This window comes from Bos indicus, chromosome 6, assembly GCF_029378745.1.
Source record: "Bos indicus isolate NIAB-ARS_2022 breed Sahiwal x Tharparkar chromosome 6, NIAB-ARS_B.indTharparkar_mat_pri_1.0, whole genome shotgun sequence".
Taxonomy (NCBI): Eukaryota; Metazoa; Chordata; class Mammalia; order Artiodactyla; family Bovidae; genus Bos; species Bos indicus.
In genome coordinates this window covers 91,539,073-91,559,369 of record NC_091765.1, presented here as the reverse complement: position 1 = coordinate 91,559,369, position 20,297 = coordinate 91,539,073, and the positions used below count along the sequence as shown (strand labels likewise).

The following is a 20,297-nucleotide window of genomic DNA, read 5'->3' as shown; positions in this document are numbered from 1 at the left end:
AACAACTAATCTCAAAAATATACAAGCAACTCCTGCAGCTCAATTCAAGAAAAATAAACGACCCAATCAAAAAATGGGCCAAAGAACTAAATAGACATTTCTCCGAAGAAGATATACAAATGGCTAACAAACACATGAAAAGATGCTCAACATCACTCTTTATCAGAGAAATGCAAATCAAAACCACAATGAGGTACCATTTCACGCCAGTCAGAATGGCTGCGATCCAAAAGTCTACAAGCAATAAATGCAGGAGAGGATGTGGAGAAAAGGGAACCCTCTTACACTGTTGGTGGGAATGCAAACTAGTACGGCCACGATGGAGAACAGTGTGGAGATTCCTTCAAAAACTGGAAATAGAACTGCCATATGACTCAGCAATCCCACTGCTGGGCATACACACCGAGGAAACCAGAATTGAAAGAGACATGTGTACCCCAATGTTCATCACAGCACTGTTTATAATAGCCAGGACATGGAAGCAACCTAGATGTCCATCAGCAGATGAATGGATAAGAAAGCAGTGGTACATATACACAATGGAGTATTACTCAGCCATTAAAAAGAATACACTTGAATCAGTTCTAATGAGGTGGATGAAACTGGAGCCTATTATACAGAGTGAAGTAAGCCAGAAAGAAAAACACCAATACAGTATACTAACGCATATATATGGAATTTAGAAAGATGGTAACAACAACCCTGTATACGAGACAGCAAAAGAGACACAGATGTATAGAACAGTCTTTTTGACTCTGTGGGAGAGGCAGGGGGGTGGATGATTTGGGAGAATAGCATTAAAACATGTAAAATATCATATAAGAAATGAAACGCCAGTCCAAGTTCGATGCAGGATACAGGAAGCTTGGGGCTGGTGCACTGGGATGACCCAGAGGGATGGTATGGGGAGGGAGGGGGGAGGAGGGTTCAGGATGGGGAACACTGTACACCCATGGTGAATGCATGTTGATGTATGGTAAAACCAATACAATACTGTAAAGTAAAAATATATATATAATAATTAAAAAAAATTTTAAAAGAATGATGGTGAAACAAAGACATTTCAGTCAAAAAAAAAAAAAAAAAAAAACGAAATGCAGATCAACAGGGTAGGATAGAAAGTCCAGAATACAGTCACATACCTATGGACAATTTATGCAAAGGAAGCAAGACTATACAATGGAGAAAAGATAGTCTCTTCAATAAGTGGTTCTGAGAAAACTGGACAGCTACACATTAAAAAATGAAATTAGAATATTCTCTAATACTATATACAAAAATAAATTCAAAATGGATTAAAGACCTACATGTAAGACCAGACTATAAAACTCATAGAAGAAAACATAGAACACACTTTGACATAAGTTACAGCAGTATCTTTTTGGATCTACCTCCTAGAGTAATAAAAAATAAAGGCAATAGTAAACAAATGAGACCTAATTAAACATAAAAGCTTTTTGCATAGCAAAGGAAACAAACAAAACAAAAAGTCACCCCACATAATCAGAGAAAATATTTGTAAACAAAGCAACTGACAAGGGATTAGTCTCCAAAATACACAGTTCATGCAGCTCAACATATTAAAAAAAAGAAAGAAAAACAATTCAATCCAAAGACAGAAAACCTTCCTCCAAAGAAAAACCTTTGGAGAAAAGATATTTCTCCAAAGAAAACAAACAAACAGCCAAAAAGCACATGAAAAGACGTTCAAGACTGCTAATTATTAGAATGCAGGTGAAAACTACAAAGAGGTATCACCTCACACCAGTCAGAATGGTCATCATCAAAAAATCTACAAAGACTAAATGCTGGAGAGAATGGAGAAAAGGGAATCCTCTTACACTCTTGCTGGGAAAGTAAACTGGTACAATCACTCCAGAGAAACATATGGAGGTTCCTTAAGAAACTAAAAACAGAACTGCCACATGGTCCAGCAATCCCACCCCTGGGCATATATCCAGAGAAAACTCTAATTCAAAAAGATACACACTCCCCAGTGTTCACAGCAGTACTATTTTCAATAGCCAAGACATGGAAGCAACCTAAATGACCATCAACAGATGAATGGATAAAGATGTGATTTGGGGCTTCCCTGGAAGAATTGATGCTTTCAAACTGTGATGCTGGAGAAGACTCTTGAGAATCCCTTGGACAGCAAGGAGATCAAACCAGTCAATCCTAAAGGAAATCAACCCTGAATATTCATTGGAAGGACTGATGCTGAAGTGGAAGCTCTAATACTTTGGCCACCCAAAGTGAAGAGCCAGTTCACTGGATAAGATTCACAGAGTCAGATACTACTTAGTGACTGAACAAGTCCCTTTCTGAATAGCACAATGATTTAAATCCATCAGTCACTCTGTTAAGTCAAAACATTGCTACAATTTAATTGAGATCTTGGAAACTTCCAATTTTTAATATATGAAATGACTCAGAAAAGCAGCGGCATAATTATGCCACATTTCTTCTGGTCCTCTCAAAAGGAGGAACCAGGAATAAAAACTTACTCTCACACTTTCTCTGAAATGAGAACTTTATAGTCAATTAATTTTTCAGTGGACCACTGGTATACAGACTTGGATTAATCACTGTAGTTGATGATACATACATTGTCACCTCTGAGGCATATATATATATATATATAATAAAATGAAGACCCATGAACACACCACCCAAATCAAGAACTAGAACATTAATAACTTAATGTAACTATGTGTTTCTTCCCTATCCTATTCCCTTGCCTTTGCCAACCCCAAGACAATCACTATTCTGAACTGTTTCTTCCCTTGCTTTTTTAAAAACTGTGGTAAAATACACATAACCTAACATATCACACACTAGTAAAGTAATGCTCAAAATTCTCCAAGCCAGGCTTCAGCAATATGTGAACCGTGAACTTCCAGGTGTTCAAGCTGGTTTTAGAAAAGGCAGAGGAACCAGAGATCAAATTGCCAACATCCTCTGGATCATGGAAAAAGCAAAAGAGTTCCAGAAAAACATCTATTTCCACTTTATTGACTATGCCAAAGCCTTTGACTGTGTGGATCACAATAAACTGTGGAAAATTCTGAAAGAGATGGGAATACCAGACCACCTGACCTGCCTCTTGAGAAACCTGTATGCAGGTCAGGAAGCAACAGTTAGAACTGGACATGGAAAAACAGACTGGTTCCAAATAGGAAAAGGAGTACGTCAAGCCTGTATATTGGCACCCTGCTTATTTAACTTCTATGCAGAGTACATCATGAGAAACGCTGGGCTAGAAGAAGCACAAGCTGGAATCAAGATTGCCGGGAGAAATATCAATAACCTCAGATATGCAGATGACACCACCCTTATGGCAGAAAGTGAAGAGGAACTAAAAAGCCTCTTGATGAAAGTGAAAGAGGAGAGTGAAAAAGTTGGCTTAAAGCTCAACATTCAGAAAACTAAGATCATGGCATTTGGTCCCATCACTTCATGGGAAATAGATGGGGAAACAGTGGAAACAGTGTCAGACTTTATTTTGGGGGGCTCCAAAATCACTGCAGATGGTGATTTCAGCCATGAAATTAAAAGACGCTTACTCCTTGGAAGGAAAGTTATGACCAACCTAGATAGCATATTCAAAAGCAGAGACATTACTTTGCCAACAAAGGTCCATCTAGTCAAGGCTATGGTTTTTCCAGTGGTCATGTATGGATGTGAGAGGTGGACTGTGAAGAAAGCTGAGCGCTGAAGAATCGATGCTTTTGAACTGTGGTGTTGGAGAAGACTCTTGAGAGTCCCTTGGACTGCAAGGAGATCCAACCAGTCCATTCTAAAGGAGATCAGTCCTGGGTGTTCTTTGGAAGGAATGATGCTAAAGCTGAAACTCCAGTACTGTGGCCACCTGATGCGAAGAGCTGACTCATTGGAAAAGACTCTGATGCTGGGAGGGACTGGGGGCAGGAAGAGAAGGGGACGACAGAGGATGAGATGGCTGGATGGCATCACCGACTTGATGGACGTGAGTTTGGGTGAACTCCAGGAGTTGGTGATGGACAGGGAAGCCTGGTGTGCTGCAGTTCATGGGGTCGCAAAGAGTTGGACACAACTGAGCGACTGAACAGAACTGAACTGAAACATTTTTAAGTGTTCAGTTCAGCAATATTAAGTACATTCATGTTATTGTGCAACCATCACTCCCTTGCTTTTTAAAATTGTGTGTGTTCTGCGCTCAGTCATGTCTAACTCTTTATGACTGTAGCCTACTAGGCTTCTCTGGCCATGGCATTCTCCAGGCAAGAATACTGGAGCAATTTGTCATTTGCTCCTCCAGGGGATCTTCCCAACCCAAAGATCGAACCGATGTCTCTTGCATCTCCGGCATTAGCAGGAAGAGTCTTTACCACTGAACCACCTGGGAAGCCTTTTTAAAATTAGTTTTTATTTATAAACACACAGTTAAAATATTATTAAATTTTAGTTTTGCTTAACTTTATCAAAAGGGTAATCTTTCTGTATTTAATCTCAACATTATTTTAGAAAAATTCACCTACATTTTCTGCAAACAAGTCTTGCTTGCCTTTTGTTAGTTTCACTCCTAATATTCATGTTTTTAAGAATTTGTTTCTTCTGTAAATTTTTATAAAATAACATTAAAATTATTTTGTTTCTGATGGAGAAAGCGTAGTACACTGATCTTGTAGCCACCTACTTTGATAAATTCGATCATTTCTAAATTTGAAGGGGTGGTTCCTATGCAAAAATATCTTCTATGCAAAATTTTATTTCTTCCTTATCAATACTTCTGGCTTGAATTTCTTTTTTTTAAATTTTTCAGGCTATGACCTATAGCACAAAGAAGAAAAGTAAAAAATGAGCATCTGTGTCTTGTTTAGTAAATTCATGGTATACTCTTATGCACTGAAGGTAAAACAAGTTACCTAAATAAGCCCTTTCCTAAGACTAAATTCCACCAGAAGAGGCATGCTATGGCTGGTCAATGCTGTAGACTAATAGACACATCTGATCATACGAATTACTACATCATCTAGAAAGAAAATACTACCTGTTGCACTTAGGAGATAAGCTGAAACTTGGAGAAAGACTTGGCTATATTTTTAAAATGCTGGCCAGTTAAAACTTCATTTAGACTTCTTAAAATACATTTTTAATAATCTGTCATCTTTAGAACAATGTGAAAGATATGTATTATAATGCATATTTGAAAATAAGAAAACTGAAGCACAGACCTACCTAACAGTTTGTCCAGGTTCACAGAGCAGGTAAGAGACCAAACTATACACTGCTATCTGTAGAGACCCAGACCATCTCATCATCCCATTAAGTGTGAGAAAAGCAAAGCACGGCATGGTTTCAGTATGCATACAAACAGAAGTTATTTATTTGCAGGCCTTCCCAAGCATGCTCATTTTAAGTATACATCACCAACTTTGCCCTGGCTGTGAATGATGAGACGCCCTGGTAACTCAAAAGTATATAACCAGTATTACCAGCCACCGTTAGCTAGGAGGATCTTTTGACAACTCAGTCAAAACTTTGAAAGGCAAAGCTTTACCCTCCTCTCCCAGACTTTCCAAAATGTACTATAAATCAGCTGAGGGCATTCTCAGCCTATGGAAATCACTGAATTGCTCCTGCTCACTTTTTAGGAAATTTCTTCTAAGCACATTAGTTTCTCGGAAAGCATTTTTTTTCTGGGTCTGTAACAAGTCTGTTAGGGCAGACACTTTCTTTTGGCCTGATGCCATAGTCTTAAATCAAAAGCAAATGAAACTGAAACTACAGATGTACTTTTCCCCTTAATTCTTTCTTTTAAAAACTAGACTCAGATCAGTGAATACTAAGAAAGTGAATATATAAAAAGTCATGCAAAATTTAAAATTTAAAAGTTATTTAGATTTTTATTCACATGATTCATGTAAGGCTGCCAGTGGATATAACAATAGCTGGCTTACTATTGTCTCTAAAGGTTTGTTTTTCAGAATTCTCCTCCACATTGATCACACTTATAAAGGTTTCTCTCCTGAGCAGAGCCCCACTAAAAACAAGGAGAAAACAATCCTTTGTTTTCATTCTGTTTTCACAAGAAAACAACCCGATAACTAATTCAACTTCTCAGGTACTCTGATACTAGAAAAGAGTGAATTGGTTATCAGACTCAATCATTCCAGTCACTGGAAGGTCTTCATATAAATGAATAAACTGTCTTTAATTTTCATCTCACGTTCTTGTGTATCTGGTTTGCAGAATTAACTCTAAGAACATGTTTACCCTGAATTATTAGAAAAAAATGAGTTTACAGACCTGTAAACCTCAGGACCAGATCCTACAGAATCAAGATATTACCAACCCTATGAGACTGAAGCAATCTGCCTGATTGGCTGGCTGGCATCTCTCTAGTGCATTTTTGGTGACACTTGTCTAACTGCGTATGCTTCCCTTCCTGGCCACTTGTCTAAATACAATCCACACTTTAAGGTTCATCTATTACTGGTCTTAGTAAATATAATCACCTATAACCCCCCATATCATATATTACCTATACCACTCATTTGTCATCGATCACACAGTTTTTTAAATTGATATTTACTGTTTCATATTTGTGGCTTTTCTAGTTAGAATGCAAATCCATCAAGGACAGACACTGGATCTTATCCTAGTATCCCATGAGACTAGCTTGGTTCCCTTCATAAAGTAGAGAGACAATAATGAGAAGAAGTACAATCCTCCTTGTTCTTCTGCTTCCAAAACCATCAATGAACACATAAGCAATATGCACTGAAAAGACCTGCATTCTTTCATTCATTCAGTACATAATTGCAGAGAACCTCCAACGAATAATTTAAAAGTTTTAGTGTACCACCTTTTACTTATTTACTCCACTGTCTAGAAATAAAGATTCTGACCTATAGCTAGCTGAGAATACCTGTATTTATTCCACTTATCTGAATCTATGCTAACTTCTGGGGAAATTATAGCTTTCTTAGGTTAAACATGATTTCTAAAACTAGGAAACAGTAGTATTTATTCATGTCTTAATGTAGACATGTGATGAGTCAATGGAAATTCTTTTTGATGATGTATAATTCTTATTTGCATCATTGCTTAAAGTCTGGAAAGATGTATACATCTATCCATCCATCCAGTATTTATTGAGTACCTTCCATATGCCAGGTGACATGCTAGGTGAAAGGTATGAGCTCTGAAAAAGACTGATAAGGTCCCTGTTCTTTGAGGGCTTATAATTGAATGAGACAAAACAGACATTAAAAAGTAAGCTAAAAAAGTATCAGAGCGTGAGAAATGCCAGAGAATTAAAATAAGGTCATGGATGTTCTAGATTGTTTGGTAAGAGAAGGGACTATTTAGATAAAACCCAAACGTCCAGAAGGAAGCACCAATGCAAAGAACAAGGGGAAAAACATTCCAAATAAAGAAAATTGCTAGTATAAAAGCCTCCATGACTGGAGTATAGTGGCTGAGAGGGAAAATGTGAGATAAGGGTGGAGAAATCAGTAGCAACCAGATTACAGAGAACTTAGTAAAACAAGATACAGAATTGGATTTAATTCTAAATATAACTAAGTTATTGAAAGGTCCTATGCAGAAGAATGACATGACAACTTATGGATTTTTTTTAAATTTTATATTGGAGCATAGTTGATTAACAATATTGTGTTAGTTTCAAGTGTACAGTGATGTGATTCAAATTATTTTCCTAGTTAGATTATTACAGAATATTGAGCCCTGTTCCCCGTGCTATACTGTAGGTCCTTGTTGATTATCTGTTTTACATATAGTGGCTGGAGACTTCCCTGGTGGTTCAGTGGTTAAAACTGCAGTCCTACTGCAGGGGACACAGGTTTGACATAGACAGCAGTGTGTACATGTCAATCCTGAACTTTGAATCTATCCCTTTCCCCTGGTAACCATAAGTTCCCATAAGTTTGTTCTCTTCTCTAAGTCTCTGAGTCTGTTTCTGTCTGGTAAGTAAGTTCACTTGCATCTATTTTTTTTAAGATTCTGCATATAAGCAATATCATATATTTGTCTTTGTCTGATGTACTTCACTTAGTATGATTATCTCCAGGTCTATCCATGTTACAGCAAACAGCATTATTTCATTCTTTTTTGTGGCTGAGCAATACTCCATTGTTATGTATATACCACATCTTTATCCATTCATCTGTCAATGGACATTTAAGTTGCTTCCTTGTTTTGGCTATTGTAAACAGCGCTACAGTGAACATTGTGGGTACATGTATCTTTCCAAATTAGAGTTTTCTCCAGATACATGCCCAGGAATGGGACTGTTGGGTCATATGGTAGTTCTCTTTTAGTTTTCTAAGGAACCTCCATATTGTTCTCCATAGTGGCTATCCCAGTTTACATTCCCACCAACAATGTAGGAGGGTTCCCTTCTCTCCACTCTCTCCACCATTTATTGTTTGTAGATTTTTTGATAATGGCCCTTCGGACTGGTGTAAGCTGATATCTCACTGCAGTTTTCATTTGCATTTCTCTAATAATTAGCAAAGTTAAACATCTATTCATGTGCCTCTTGCCCATTTGCATGTCTTCTTTGGAGAAATTTAGGACTTCTGCCCATCTGTGGATTGGGTTTTTCTTTTTTTTGTTGGCTATTGAGCTACATGAGATGTTTGCATATTTTGGAGTTAATTCCTTGTCAGTTTCTTTGTTTGCTAATATTTTCTCTCATTCTATGGGTTGTCTTTTTGTTTCATATATGGCTTCCTTTGATGTGCTGAAGTTTTTAAGTTTAATTATGTCCCATTTATTTTTTGTTTTTATTTCAATCACTCTAGGAGATGGTGTGAAAAAGATATTGCTGTAATTTATGTCAGAGTGTTTTGGCTTATGTTTTTCTCTAAGAGTTTTATAGTATCCAGTCTTAAATTTAGGTCTTTAAGCCATTTTGAGTTTATTTTTGTGTGTGGTGTTAAAGAATGCTCTAATTTATATTTTTACATGTAGCTGTCCAGTTTTCCCAACATCATTTGTTTGAAGAGACTGTCTTTCCTCTACTGTATAATCTTGCCTCCTTTACTGTAGATTAATTGACCACAAGTGAGTAAGTTTATTTCTGGGCTTTCTGTCCTGTTCCATAGATTTGTATTTCTGTTTTTGTGATGGTTAACATACTGTTTTGATTACTGTACCATTGTAGTATAGTCTGAAGTCAGGGAACCTGATTCCTACAGCTCTGTTTTTCCTTTTCAAGATTGCTTTGGCTATTTGAAATCTTTTGTGTTGGAGCTCAGAACTCTCACATTTAAGGGAGAATCTCTACAATATAATTATTCTCTGGTTTGTGGGTTGCATTCCCAGGGCAATGGGATTTGATTTTTATCACAAGTCTGCCCTTCCTACTTATCTTGTTATGTTTCCATCTTTACGTCCTTGCTGTAGAAGATATTTTCTGGCAGTTCCAGTCTTTTTCACTGATGGTTGTTCCGCAGATAGTTGTGATTTTAGTGTGCTCATAAACGGAGGTGAGCTCAGGATCTGTCTACTCCACCATCTTGGCCACTATCCTCCAGAATGGATTTTTTTAAAACATGATCTAACTGTACAGTTTTTACAAACGATGTAATTTATATTCAATGACATAAACATGTTAAAAGTTAAGTAACAGAAAAAGATATTTCATGTTAACAGTAACCAAAAGAGAGCTGAATAGTTGTAGCTACACTTAACAGACCAAACAAAACACTGTTAGTACAGGCAAAGAAAGATAATTTATAATGATTCATTAAGTCGTAACAGTTAAACACAAGAATACAAAAAACTTTGGGAGGTGTCTATGTTTCTGATGAAAGAGACGTTGAGCAGGCTCATGAATATAGCTGAGGAATTATCTAGCTGAATAAATGACAAGATGCTGAATGATAAAATCTATCTGCAGTATTTTTAAAACCACAATAAAACTCAACTCATATAAAATTTACATATTTTAACAGAATTAAAATGCAAGTATCAGAACTAGGAAGAAATAAATGTCTTTTTCCCCATCACAAAAATCCCAGGATATACAATGTTCAATATATTCTAACACAAATCCAATAGAACATGATCTGTTTCAGGAAAGGAAACTACCATATAAAATAGTATAAGTAAATAAATGTGTATCTGTGTGATTGTTTACTGGCTAACACGTGTTTATCTGAATATATGTGTGTAACATACCTATACAATACCGTATTTTTCATTTCAGTATGGGATTCAGTGTAAAACAGACCCATCTTAAACCCTAGGTGTTTAATTATTGAGGCACCAAAATAACCTCAATGATGTCTTCAGCTAATTAAGACAGAGAGAACAAAAATCAGAAATCCAAATCAAGGAAAATGTTCTCTCCGGAAAGACAACACAACAAAGTTGTCAAGAAAATGGACCCCAGAACTAAGGATTAAGTCAGTATTCATAAAGCACTTCAAACAATGCCTGGCATATAGTTAATGCTATGTAATATTTAACTGTGAGAGGGCTGAGCACCGAAGAATTGATGCTTTTGAACTGTGGTGTTGGAGAAGACTCTTGAGAGTCCCTTGGACTGTAAGGAGATCCAACCAGTACATTCTGAAGATCAGCCCTGGGTGTTCTTTGGAAGGAATGATGCTCAAGCTGAAACCCCAGTACTTTGGCCACTTCGTGCGAAGAGTTGACTCATTGGAAAGGACTGTGATGCTGGGAGGGATTGGGGGCAGGAAGAGAAGGGGACGACAGAGGATGAGATGGCTGGATGGCATCACTGACTCGATGGACGTGAGTCTGAGTGAACTCCGGGAGTTGGTGATGGACAGGGAGGTCTGGCGTGCTGCAATTCATGGGGTCGCAAAGAGTCAGACACGACTGAGTGACTGAACTGAACTGAATATTTAACTAAAAATCAATTAAATGAGTAATAAATATTTTCTTACTAACAGTCCATTAATGGGCATCTCTACCTCAACTCTCCTACTGTGCTATATAGATAGCATCTTATTTGTGAAATTAGATACTAACAAAAATAAAATTATCACCATGTATCTGTTTATTGTTTAATGTTGAACTGTCCAGTGCCTCTTCCATCCATGATGTCAAGACATTTCCCCAAAAATGTTTGGCATTTTTACTCACAGTCCAATTTTTATTCTACACAAACAGCTATGGAAGGGCTCCTCCATGTCATTGTCTCTCACACCCCTTTCCTTCATCAGAAGAAGGCCTTTTTGCTGGATGAAAGTCTTCCCAGTTCTATCAGTCTCTGCCTCACTTCACTCTCCTTTTGACTTTCCAGTTTCCCCACAGCTAAGTCTACTGACTTACCCACTTGCAAGCTTAGCTCTACCCCAGTCCTTAGAACAGACCAACCTGAGATTCAACAATCCAGAAATTTCTGCATCCCGAAGCAAAACTCATACACTGTTCTGATGACGGAGCCCCTGCATACGAGGTTCCAAGTTTTACATGTGTTCAGTTTACAAATATGGGCTTTTATCTTGGCCTCTATGCCAACTTTTAGGCCAGTTCCTGCCAGGTACACTAGTCTAACCCTAGTGTGGAAGCCCTACCTTTCCCTGGACCATTCCTACATTGCTGCAGCCAGGCTGACTATGAAAAGACCCCCCCAGATATTTTCCTAGGTCCCAAGTACCACCTGCATCTGGATGCCTGCATTTAGAATAGTATTTAATTTTGTATCTCCTGTTGTCAATCACTTGCCAAGAATACAACCAGACTATTTGTCTTTTGAATACTGGTGAATTTCTAACACATGTTATATAAAAGGGTATTACCTATTTCTTACTAATAATGTCTGCTGTGAATAATCAGCCAAGCATTACTGAATGCTAAAATAAGAAACCAAGTTTTGACCCTATTTGCCCAGCTGAAAGTGTGCTTATTTTAGTTATCAATGTTACCAGCTCTAAGGCTATCACATTTTTGCCTCTGCTTTGCATGTGACATTCTCTTAGAGCTGTACCCATCTTAAACCAATCTCTGTTTCCATTCTGTTCTCCTAAGGTCTGTCTTTACTTATGCCCCTATTTTAAATTTATTTCCTCAAAAAGCTTTTAACCCTACTATAGCTACAAATCCTTTTCTTACTCCATTCTCGATCCTATGATGTTTTCATTCAGGGATGGACTGTAGTACATGAAACTTGTTTACTAACATACAAGAAATCAGATATTCAAATACATAGTGTTTAACCTAGAAATAATTATGTTGGAGGTTATTCACTTATTTTAGTGATGTTAATGAATAATTGGAGCACTTCTAGAATTCCTTGAAACTTGCCAGTTCCATGTCTTTGACCTTCTCCAGAAGACCAAACCTATTACTTGGTACTATTTGATCAAACACTCCGCTATTTGATCAAATACTGCAGTGCTTGGCGAAATTATTGTTTCCAAAAATTAAATTTACCTCCAAAGGAGGAGAAATTGCTATTACTAAGGACATTTTTTAAATTGCTGAGCCTCTGAAAGTATTACCAAAATTTAAAATGTTAAGAGAAAAGCAACATAGTTAAAATAAATGGATGAAAACCTAACACTATTATCTAATCTTTAAAATTACTCTTCCACATATAAAATAATTTCCTATCTTCTTACAGATTATAGAAATAAAATGAGAACATATATGACATCGCTGAAACCCATAAAAAGTGTAAAAAGTGAATAAAAGTAAGATTTCCTATTTATGCCTTACTGATGCAAATTTAAATGGATTTGAAACAAATATTAAGGCTTACTCATTTTAAAACTGTATTTAGGCATAAAACATTAATATAAATTAATTTTAATGGACACAAATGTATAGATATATTTGTAAGAACAATAAAATAAAGGAGAGATGGATCTGTGCAACACATAGTTTAAAAAAAAACCAAAAATGTATTTAGGACTCTGATTTGAGTTTAAGTTGACATTTTGCAGGAAGTGCAAGAATATAAGTTCCTTTTTTTAAAGTAATTCTACTTGCAATAAAGTTATCTTTTTCGAGAAACTGTTCATCTTTTAGAAAGTGAAACCTAACTCACTCTTATTGAAACAAAGGAGGGAGAGGGAAATTCCGTACCTCAGAAGCCACAATAAATATAAACAATATCTTCGATTCTGCAGTGTGGGACTTCCCCAAAGAACAGATTGCAGGTTTTGCCAAGTCAACTGTACTGTCATCCAATCAGAGTTAGAGAGGGAAAGTGCCTTTGCAAATATATACTGCATCTGAGATCGATGTTTTCTGAGACACTCCTCAACTGTTCAGGCAGTCTGAGCCTACTGCAGAAGTACCTTCAGTTGCAGCACCATGAACAAAAGCGGTTTTCTTATTTTCTGCCTTATCCTTCTGACTCTGAGTCAAGGTAAGGAACATCAAGGGATACTTAATTTATAAGAACAGAAATAGGACTAGGGTATAGATTTTTGAAGTACAGAAATAATGTATTTGCAAAAGTTTTACAGCCTGCCTAAAAATGAAGGGTAAATGAACAGAGATTGCTTCTGATCAGAGCTTATTATCAGAGAAGCAAGTGGAATAAAAGAAGAGAGGAGGAGGAAGGTGGGAGTGGAAAAGAAAGAGGGATATACAGAGAAAATATGAGGGAAGGAAGAGAAAGAGAAAGAGACAGGTATCTCCTTAGTTAACTTAAGTGTAATTAACTATATGACTGGGGCTCAATGTATCTTACAATCAACAAGTTACAATTCCATTCTTTCAGGGAATCAACTAATTAAATCAAACAGAGCTGTATGATCACAGATTGACTATGTGATTACACATGGAGGCAGAGGTTCTGCTAAGTACTACCAAATCCACATTAAATGCCTAAAATGAAAACTGTGCTAATGTCCTCTGCTATACATCTGTCTCTTTTCCTGCAGGTGTACCTCTCTCTAGGAATACACGCTGTTCCTGCATCGAGATCAGTAATGGATCTGTTAATCCAAGGTCCTTAGAAAAACTTGAAGTCATTCCTGCAAGTCAATCCTGCCCACGTGTCGAGATTATGTGAGTAAAACCTAATGATCATCTCCCTGGCTGTAATCAAACAATAAATATGTGATGATTATTCCAAACATCAGTAAAGGGTTTATGTTGATCCTAAGACTTCCATAGAGCAAAGAGAAACATCTAAAGTGAAACCTAAATGCCTGACTTTAAAACTATATATTCCATCTGTTTTATTGGCCCAACATTGTTTTAAATATTTTCACTCTTTTTTACTCCTACAGTGCCACAATGAAAAAGAATGGGGAGAAAAGATGTCTGAATCCAGAATCTAAGACCATCAAGAATTTACTGAAAGCAATTAACAAGCAAAGGTAGGTTTGCTATTGCTTTCAGAAGAACTGCTTTTTAAGAAATTTCAATTTTGGGAAGTTAGAAATATTTGCATTGGGCTTTCTGGTGGAATTCTTGGCTTAAAACGGTGTTACCACCATGCTTCCACTACCTCCATCTGCTTCTATACTTCAGGTGTCATCTTGTTTGGTATCAAAAGTTACTCTAATTACCTGTCTGGAAGTGTCATTAGGCCACTTCAACCTTGAAGCGGAGCTATAACAATGCAAGCAAAGATAAATTTCCCATAAGCTTTTCCTGGCCTTAAAAAAGCATCCTGTGTAACCCACAATGATTGTCTCACCACATTTCATCTAAGGACCTAGGATTACCTATGAACTCAGTATGTTCCTAGCAGAATTTAGACTGGACTCATTAGAGTCTCTTACACCCTCTTTCTCTTCTTACAGGACTAAAAGATCTCCTCGAACACGGAAAGAGGCATAATCACTGCACTACTGATAAGGATGGACCAGAGAGAAGCTACCTCTACAACTGTTTCCCTGTGTACAGTATATGTCAAGCCCTAATTGTCCGTGGACTTCGGTTTTCCTAAAAGGTGACCAAGCCAGTCACCATATCAGCTGCTACTACTCCTGCAAGGGAGAGGGTGGCTCATCACCCTGAGCTGTTCAGTAGTAACTCTGCCCTGGCACTATAACTGTAAGCTACACCGAGGCACTACGTTCTCAGTCAATGTGCTAAGTCCCAGCCTTGCTACTGACAGTTTCCTCCCCTTTCCAATCTTTCTAGGTAATTAAGGGATCTTTCCAGCTCTGGGCTTATTAGAGACCTTAGGATCTCAAATAACTAAGAGATATTCAAACCAATAACACAATCTGCTTTTTAAAGAAAGATCTTTACTGCAGGGGCTTCCACTGCCACCCCTCCAAGGGGCCCATATTCTTTCAGGTGTTATGTACATAGTTCCAAATATATAGAAGCAGCCAGAAATATTTGGAAATGTAGGTGAAAACTGTAGTACTTAGTCAAAAACTATACAAAGTAGAATTCTTAAGGATATATGTTTTTTATACGATTTTCAGTGTTCATGGAATAACTTGTATACAACTATTAACTTGTGTAATTATTGCAATGGAATAAATTTTTAAATTTAGATACATGTTCTGCATGCTATGTAAGACAAATATGCTAAATGATTTCCAAAATAAAAGTAATGCTCTCTCCTAGAAAAACTAAGAAAGATTATGCAATTGTTTAGAAACCAAAAACATAATAAATAATTATAACTAAGATGAAGTGTCTGGTGGATCATTTGACTGGGACATTTATTTCATAAAAAGCATACATCGGAGAATCCACAGCCAAAGAAGCAGGGGTGGGTGGAGGACAAATTAGTTTGAGGATTACCACATTCCTTCCAACTATAGTCTCATCATACAGGATTGGAAGGCCCATCATACAGGATTCTTCCAGGGCTTATGTGGCAAAGCAGAGCTTGGCCTAAGCTTCAGATCCTTAAGAGTGAACTTTCTATGAGACATTTGCAACCTGATAACATCAAACTCCAAAATATCTTAAATTAATGCCTCTTTCCCCTGCGCCCAGATCTATTTCTCCTCCTCTATTTTACACCCTAGATGAACAGCAGCAGCATCCATTCAGCTCCCAAAACCAGACTTTTCTGAGTACTTCTACACTGCTTCTCCCTCACCTCCCATATCCAATCAGTCACTGAGAAGGTATTTGCAAAGCATTTAGTTGGCACATTATTAGTATCTGAAAAGGAAAGGACAGACAACTAGCTGAAAAACAGGAAACAAATGAACAGGATTCCAGAAAAGAAAAAAACACAATCCCTTAACATATGAAAAGATGCTCAATTTCATTAGTAATCAGGGACACATACATTCAAATTATTATGGTATACCATTTCATGCCACCAAATTAGAAAAAAACTTTATGTTGGGTAATATCAAGTATCAGGAAGGTATCTAGAGTAAAGAGATAACTCCACTTTTGATGAAAGAGAAAACAGCTATGACTACCCTGAAAACCAGTTTGTTATTATTTCATACAATTTAACATGTGCACACTCTATGCTCTACCAATTCAACTACTATGTAGACACCGCCGATAAATTCTTATATAGGATATACAGAGAGAATGTTCTAGCAACACTGTTTACAATAGTAAAACTCTGTATATAAAGCCACATGTTCATAAATAGAATGGATAAGTAAACTAGAGTATTTTAATTCAATGGAATATTATACAGTGTGAAAATAAATGAAGTACAACTATACACATAAACATGGATGAATTTCAAAAACAATCTTGCACAAAAGAAGCTTGCCACAGAAAAGTACATGCAGCATGGTTCCATTTACTATATAAAGTTTTAAAACAGGGAAAGTAAACACTGACAAAGACTCCTGAACACACAAGTTCCAACTACGTGGTTCCACTTACATCGAAATTTCTTTCAATACGTACTACAGTACTACATGATTTGCAGTTGGTTAAATCCCCAGATGCGGAACCACAGATATGGAGGTGGTGGTGGTGGTGGTTTAGTCGCTAAGTCGTGTCTGACTCTTGCAACCCCATGCCAGGCTCCTCTGTCCATGGGATTCTCCAGGAAAGAATACTGGAGTGAGTTGCCATTTCCTTCTCCAACAGATATGAAGAGTCAACTATAAAGTTACATATGGATTTTTGACTTGGGTGGGGAAGAGGGTCAGCGCCCCCATCCTTATGCTGTGCAAGGGTCAGCACCCCAATCCCTATGTTGTGCAAGGGTCAACTGTAGAGACATATACGATGAAGACAAATACAAAGGAATGATTTCCATAAAGTTCAGGATGGTGATTATTTCAGGAGGTGAGAAGGAAATGAAACCAGGGAATAGCACATAAGGGGCTTCTGGACTATAGTAAAGTTTTATTTTTCACCTAAATAATGGGTACATGAGAATTTGTTCTTTAATCTGTACCTACACATTTAATTTTTAAATACATGCTCTATTTTACACTTAATAAACCAAAACAAACTAGCAAAGAAACAAAGAACTTCAGAATATTACCAACTCTGAGATGTCTTCACGAACATCAAGCAACTTCACATAGCAAAAATGACAGAATAAGAGAGCTATCGCTGGGGATGTAATGTACAGCAGAACGACTGTAGTTAATAATGCTGTACTGCATATGTGAAAGTTATGCAAGAGAGTAAATGGTAAAGGTTCTCATCACAAGGAAAAAAACTGTAACCATGTGACAGTTACTAACTAGACTTATTGAGGTGACATGACGATCGATCATTCCACAATATATACAAATACTGAACCATTTGGTTCTAAACCTGAAACTAATATGATAGTACCAGTTCAGTATGTCAACTGTACCCAATGAAGGAAACTTAAAAGATAGATAAAAATCTAATGCAGAGAAAGCACAAACACTAACACCATATTACATGGCCCTTAGTATGAAAACCTTAGGGGATCACAGCAAAATCGAAGTGGCAGAATTTCTCCTTCCTGCCCTCTCATTTTCTTTTTCTTCCTGACCCCATGAATTTACACAAAAGATCACCTATTTTATTCTCAACCAACTGCCAACTACTTTTCAGGAAGGTATTAACCAACAGAGCTTTAAATTGTTCTCTGTTCAAAGGCAGGGCATTCGTTTAACAAACATTTATCCCCATTATATACCCAGGTTAAAAGAAATTACTACTCTGTGAAGTTTATAATTTACTATTAATGACAGAAACAAAGGTAAATAAATCTGAACTGAAAAAACCCCAAATGTACAAAGAAAATAGAGGAAATCAGGGAAGCCTTTCCTGGGAAAGTGATGGCAATCTGAAATTTGAAAGACATGTATGTATCTGATAGGTAGAAAAATAAAAGTGAATTCTAGTAAAGGAAAGAGCATGTACAAAGACACAGGTGTGAAACAGCATAGTGTATTCAGTCTGGAAGAATGGAAGTTTAAATGGATATTGTGAGAAATGATTTTGAGGAGACAGACAGGAATTAGATCATGAAAAATTCTTTCTAAGTATGCCATCATTATCAGTACATATTTATAAACTATATACATATTATAAAACATACATGAAAAAATGTTCAAGACTGCTAGACTATGTTGTAGTAACAAAGCTCTCAAAATATTAAATACGCACCGCAATAAAAATTTATTTCTTGTTCAAACCAAGTTCCATGCAGTTGGGCAGGGCCTCTACACCAACTCAAGAACAGTCTCCCTCAATCTCAGTTGAGAGTCGCGATGACAGGAAGAGAAGGATGGAAGTGACATCTTGGCTCTTAAATGCTATACAGTCTACACCGCCTTGTCCAGAACAAGGGACTCCCTTACTTAATTGCCATGAGGGATATAAATTTGGAAGGGAATGTGTACTTGTCTCTTACACAAATAGAAAAAAATTTAATGAGATTTTTAAAAATTATAAGCCAGAAAACAAGGCTCATGCAGAACTCTAGTTCAGGAAGAGAAATCTATGAAGATATTTTAAAAAATAAGTCTCTATTCTTAGGGAAGTTAAGAGGTGAAAAAAGAACGTCTTTTCTAAGCAGAAAGCTGATGTAAGTAAAATTTGATGTACACAGTGAACAAAATGGACGTATCTACCGTATTACAGTCACGTTGTAAATCTCAGGGAGAGAATCTCTTTTTTTGGCAGGGGGAGGGAATATATGGCCTACAATGACCAATATGTTGCAACCTGATTTAAGAACACTGGCTTCCTATAAAGAAGGGAAAATGGGAAAGGGAAAAGTAATTGTAATTTTGCCTCTTAATTTTCTTTGTCAAACCATATTTGGTTAATTCATGTCCCATATCTAGACCTTGATAACTGATTAACACTGTTCTCCCTCCATTCAGAGCCTGGCTGAAACCTCAATAAAGCAGTAAGAATATAATATTTAGTAAGTCATTACAGCTTGTATGGACCTCTGTTTTCTCAAATAAAAGAGCAGTAGAAATCCTCCATAAATGTTGCTAAGACAACAAACTATCAAGAGCTAATTAAAATACTATTTCTACATTACTTTGCTGACAAAAGTCTGTCTAGTCAAAGCTACGGTTTTTCCAGTAGTCAGGTATGGATGTGAGAGTTGGACCATAAAGAAAGCTGAACACTGAAGAACTGATGCTTTTGAACTGTGGTGTTGGAGAAAACTCTTGGACTGAAAGGAGATCAAACCAGTTAATCCTAAAAGAAATCAGTCCTGAATATTCATTGGAACAACTGATGTTGAAGCTCCAATACCATAGTCACCTGATGCAAAGAACTGACTCCTTCGAAAAGACCCTGATGCTGGGAAAGATTGAAGGCAGGAGGAGAAGGGACAACAGAGGATGAGATGGTTGGATGGCATCACTGACTCGAGGGACATGAGTTTGAGCAAGCTCCGGGAGATGGTGAAGGACAGGGAAGCCTGGCATGCTGCAGTCTATGGGGTCACAAAGAATCAGGCACAACTGAATGACTGAACGACATGATAGGATTATATATGATTTTTTTAAATTTTATTTTCCAAGTTTCCTATAAGAACATGTTTACTGTTTTTATTTAATTATAATAGGAGGGGAAAAGTTAAGCAATTTTCAAAGACACTGAATTTTAAGCATCAGTCTTAAAGGACTAAGATTTATGCTGTCAGAGACCTTTATGAAACTAATCATCTCTGAAAAAAGATCTGAACTGAAAACAGAGTCATATAGATACCAGAATTTCTTTCTCCATGCTAGACTAAAACTTAACAGCTCGTGTTAAAAATCACCAACCTATTAGTGAATGTATTTTGGATCATCATATAATAATGTATGGTGATCCAAATGTATTTGTTATCAGTCTCCTTGCTTAACCTCTTGCCTGCTACGGGTTATTCACTATACAAATCATTGCCATATTTATAAAAAATTAATATAATTATATTTCTCCCCTGGTTTCATCCTTCCAAT

The 20,297-nt window shown here is 36.9% G+C and overlaps 2 protein-coding genes across 7 annotated transcripts in view; one reads left to right on the top strand and one right to left on the bottom strand.

Moving 5' to 3' along the window:
* The window catches only part of ART3 (ADP-ribosyltransferase 3 (inactive)), a 143,750-nt gene that overhangs the window by 110,362 nt on the left and 13,091 nt on the right, over positions 1-20,297 (bottom strand). The window lies entirely within an intron of this gene.
* CXCL10 (C-X-C motif chemokine ligand 10) lies at positions 13,223-15,594 on the top strand. Its single transcript, XM_019962942.2, has 4 exons — positions 13,223-13,360; positions 13,881-14,007; positions 14,232-14,321; positions 14,751-15,594. The coding sequence occupies exons 1-4, from the start codon at positions 13,306-13,308 to the stop codon at positions 14,785-14,787; spliced, it is 309 nt and encodes a 102-aa protein (XP_019818501.1). The 5' UTR covers positions 13,223-13,305; the 3' UTR covers positions 14,788-15,594.

Bases quoted from the DNA above. Each gene is read 5' to 3' on its own strand.
- CXCL10 (XM_019962942.2), top strand. From the start codon at position 13,306: ATGAACAAAAGCGGTTTTCTTATTTTCTGCCTTATCCTTCTGACTCTG. The intron at 14,008-14,231 runs GTGAGTAAAACC...TTACTCCTACAG, and splicing joins TGCCCACGTGTCGAGATTAT to TGCCACAATGAAAAAGAATG. The intron at 14,322-14,750 runs GTAGGTTTGCTA...CTCTTCTTACAG, and splicing joins AAAGCAATTAACAAGCAAAG to GACTAAAAGATCTCCTCGAA.